Raw genomic sequence first — 4279 nt, 5'->3', positions numbered from 1 at the left:
AACAACATATACGAATCCACAATTGAGTCATCAAAAACACTCAGAAGAGCGCCTTTAAAGAGGGTATCGATCTTCTCAAAAGCTTCCAGCTGTGCTGGATTAAGATCGCCCTCAGGCTTGCCCTTGGTGGCGTCATAGCAGCCCATGGTCTGAAACCAGTAGACTGCTCTCGTGCGCCACCTCTTATATTGCGCCCCCTTAAAGGCAGGCGGCTTCAGATGCGCAGCAAAACCACGCGGAGTAAATTGCCTATAATCAGGTTTTTGGATTGTTGGAAATATGAGCAAATTACTACGAGATTTAATCCGAATAAATAGAAGATAAATCATGACTACAGCAACAGAGATTAAACTAATCATGTGAACTAGCATAGCAGATGAACAGATCACATCTAGGGCACATACTAGAAACATGAATTCTACCACGATCTCGAACAGGAAGGATAGAATCACATACGGTGCAGCGGGAGCAACACCGCCGGCGTTGACGTTGTCACCCATGTCGTCGAGGACGAGGTTGCCGAGGTCGGGGAAGAAGTCGTCGTTCGCGAAGTCGTCGCTGCCAGCAGTCGCGCGAGTGCGCTCCCCAAAAACCTGATCGCCCCTCTCCCGTACAGGATCACGAGAGGCGGGGTTCCGGAGGCCTGCTGTCCCTTCTCCCGGTGCACGCCGAAAGGAGGGATGAAGAAGACTTGCTTGGTGGCGCAATGATCTGAAAAGGTGGTGAGAAACCATACGAAGCGGCGGCGGTTAGGGTAGACGTCTGCCTGACTATATACTGCAGGCCGGGTAGGTCGTGGGAATAAACCCCACGTCCGAGTCGTCACGATCCAAAAGAATCGGAAACGGTTCAGTAATTAACGCGTCCGTTAATTATTAATTAATGACTCATTAATTTTCCAGAGCAGCAAAAATATAGACAACGTGCATAGCTCTGTCCTCGGCTCGGCTCAATCCCGCAACCCACAGCGCGACGCGGCGCGTCGTGACGAGAGCGAGGAGGGGGAGCGCGCGTATAGGTCTTCTCTTCTCATGCTCATACAAGTAGTAGAAGAGCTCACCTTATAAAGAGGTGCAACTCTCTCTCAACTTCCGGGGTGGGACTAAACTTTAGTCTCACTCACTCCACTCACATGTGTGTATGAATGGGCCAAAAGAATTTCAGAATTTTAGTTGGGCTTTGGGCCAAAGGCCTACTAGCAAAATTCCAACAGTTTATCAGCTGGCAAGCCCGGCATACGGACGTGCGGGTATTGAACGAGTGTGGTAGATATCCACTCCATCCCATCAAGTAAACGTCTCTCTGGCAATAAACATGCGCGGATACCGAGGATGTTGTTCTAGTGAGAGGCCATGCCCGCTCTAGGCCGGCGTCAATGCAGAGCGGCCGCTACACAGGGGCATGAATGCGGGCAGCTGACGTCGGGCGAAAAAGCATGCGGGGAAGGCGGATGGTCTTGGATGGGACAGGGGCGTGGCAGCGTCCTGGACACTCGCAAAGTCCCTCACTTCGTTCCCAGTTTGCGAAAAAAAGTAAGTCCGGACCGCTCAGCTGTGCGACACAGTATCGTGTTGGATGACAAGAAACGTCCGAACTGTGTGGACGGTTTGAGAGTCGACGTTGAAGATGCCCTAAATTCATGGTGCTTTGCCGAGTAGTTTTTTTTGCCCTTTGCCAAGTATTTTGAATAGCCCTTTGAATACTCGGCATACTTTTCTGGCTGGGATACTAGTAGTCTGTTTGTCCGTTGCATCCTTGCATGGACCGGTGAGGAGCCGGGGTAACGCTGCATTTGGCGTAGACGATGGGTCATGCGCGTCTCCATCCATCAGCCGGCCGCACTGTCCCCCTCGCTGAAAACTTCAAGGCGCGCCATTTCATCGGTTTCTCCATCCACGCCCGTTCCACGCTTGTCCATTTCATTTCACGGGTCATGCGATGCGTATGCCGCGCGACTTCGCTCCATTTATCGGCGTCACGCCTCCACACGCGCCGGCCCCCGCTCCCCGTTTACCCTTCGCCTAGCTACCACTACTTCACTCGTCGTGTGTGACCACCCCTTACATTCTGCACCACTCCACGACGATCGTCTTGCGAGCGGGAGAGGCTACGACGATGAGCACCGGCAAGGCGCCCACGCTCTACCATATGCGCGCTCGATCGCTTACGAGCAAGCTGCTCGACCTCGACTCCTCGCCGGCGTGCCCGTCCCCGCCGCCGTTCCGGTCACACGTCACGGTGCCGTTTCTCTGGGAGGACGCGCCGGGGAAACCCAAGCTGCGTGCAGCCCGGCCAAGCGCTCTGTTGCTCCCTTCCGCTGCAACCGCGACCGCGAGCCCAGTCGTTCTTGCGGACGGCGGCCCGACTGCCAGAGTGGCCGGCGGTCACGAGGACGGTGCCCCTGCCCATGCGCGCCCCGTGCTGCTGAAGCTGAAGCTGCCGCCGCGGCTGCAAGCGGCGGAGCACCCGCTCTCCTCCCCCAAGACCGTGCTCCAGGGCCCCTACTTCGGCGGCGGAAACAAGCCGCCGAGGCCGCTTAGGAGGATCGCGAGGACAGCAAGCTGTCAGATGAGTCTGCGCGGCGGCGGGGGCCTGTTTGTTTGGAGGAAGGGCGCGGCAACCGCAACGGCATCAGCGGGCAGCAAGGAGGGCGGCCACTGTCAGCTCTACGCCGTGGCGCCGGACGGGTCATGCCTCTCGCCGGCGGCGTCGTCGGCGTCCTCGTCGTCGTCTTCGTCCATGTCCTACTTCTTTGATGACAACAGCCGCAGGCAAGCCGATGGGCGCGAGGACTCGGAGGATGGCGAGGTAGGTGACGACGGCCGCAAGGGGTCGGTGAGGATCACCAGGTTTCGGAGGAACCGAAGCCTTCCCACTATGTCCAGATCGCATCTCTGGGTGAGTTCTCTTCTCTATTCTCTCTGCTCTGTTTCTTCCTAGGACAGAGTTTGCACTCCTCTACTGTAGCTATTACTTTTGGTTATATGAAAAAAATAACAAGTAAAAAACGAAAGTCCTATTCCGACCCCGAGCTCAAATGCATGTTTTAAGCAAACTATTTTTGTGCATGTTACCATTTCCTAAACAACAGAACACACACACACACACACACACACACACACACACACACACCAACAATCTAATCTGGTAGAAAAGTTTCTGAAGTTCATTCTGTATGCGGTCTCCATGACATGGGCACATTATCAATTTTGAAAATTTGGATCTTACTCCCAAATCGAGTCTCGAGCGAACATCCGCCCATCCCCCCTACTGCTGTTTTAGTCACTCTCGAGCTATCCGCTGCGCTGAAAATTCACAAATTTCTCAAGAATCTAGAAGAATAGAAGTGCACAAAAGGCTGAAATTAAACTAAATTTGGTGCACACCTGTTCTTATCAGTTATTTCACATCACATACGCATGCAAATAAAATAATGCAAAAATGTTTCTGCTGGCAGGCCAACATCCGCAAGGGCGTCAAGCAGATTAGTCCATGGAGCTACAAGCCTACATAGAGGGAGTATCACTGTATGGCTGACAGATAAAGTATCGCTAAAAATGCAGCTGCTTTATGCGCCGCAACATGTTGCCAATTTAATGCAACAAAGGTAGCAACCATGTATGCGCTTTATATGGATAATGATGTACCTAATGCAAATTTAACGCAATAAAGGTAGCAATGTTGTATGTGCGGTTGCAGTTAACGATATCAGAGCAAGGCTAATAGTGTATGGATCTAGGATTTTTATCATTACTTGTATTTGGCGTTAAATGGACTTTTATCGCAAATAAAGGGATACGTCAATTTATGGTCACGCCAAAGATATGTCAAGCTTTGCTTTCATATATAGGCAGAGGCTTTGCTGCCATCCCTTTATTATGCTGGAATATTTTGCTTCTATGTTTGGCTAAATGTCAAGCTTTGCTTTCTTATGGCTGGATGCCAAGTATATGTGATGTTGAGGGAATAGCTAAACTTTTGTATTGGATCCCTCCCGAGTCCTACATGGCAGTCGCTGGATGGTCAACAAAGGGCAAACGAAGTCAACACAAGTCCAAGCAAGCTACCGCGGGTCCAGGCAAACCACCCCGGTGAACAAAAGTCCAAACAAGTAAAAATAGGAAGAGAAAATAAAAGACCAAGTCAAAATAGGAAGAGTGAATAAAAGACCATGTCAAAATGGGAAGAGAGTATAAAAGAACAAGTGAAAGCTGAAGGCAAAGAAGCAAAGAAGACCAAGCTCAAGAAGAAAACATTGATATGATGAAAAAATTACCCC

The 4279-nt window shown here is 51.3% G+C and overlaps 1 protein-coding gene across 1 annotated transcript; it reads left to right on the top strand.

Moving 5' to 3' along the window:
* The first annotated feature begins 2013 nt into the window (after positions 1–2013).
* LOC119273617 lies at positions 2014–3804 on the top strand. The gene is made up of 2 exons (XM_037554724.1): positions 2014–2898; positions 3458–3804. The coding sequence occupies exons 1-2, from the start codon at positions 2116–2118 to the stop codon at positions 3512–3514; spliced, it is 840 nt and encodes a 279-aa protein (XP_037410621.1). The 5' UTR covers positions 2014–2115; the 3' UTR covers positions 3515–3804.
* The last annotated feature ends 475 nt before the right edge of the window (positions 3805–4279 follow it).

The sequence above is a fragment of the Triticum dicoccoides genome, chromosome 3A, assembly GCF_002162155.2.
Source record: "Triticum dicoccoides isolate Atlit2015 ecotype Zavitan chromosome 3A, WEW_v2.0, whole genome shotgun sequence".
NCBI classification, from domain to species: domain Eukaryota; kingdom Viridiplantae; phylum Streptophyta; class Magnoliopsida; order Poales; family Poaceae; genus Triticum; species Triticum dicoccoides.
Note: the sequence above shows the minus strand (reverse complement) of the source record. Positions and strands in the feature narration are given on the sequence as shown.

Coding starts and splice junctions, on each gene's coding strand:
- LOC119273617 (XM_037554724.1), top strand. CDS start 2,116: ATGAGCACCGGCAAGGCGCCCACGCTCTACCATATGCGCGCTCGATCG. Junction 2,899..3,457: donor TGTCCAGATCGCATCTCTGG/GTGAGTTCTCTT, acceptor TTCTGCTGGCAG/GCCAACATCCGCAAGGGCGT.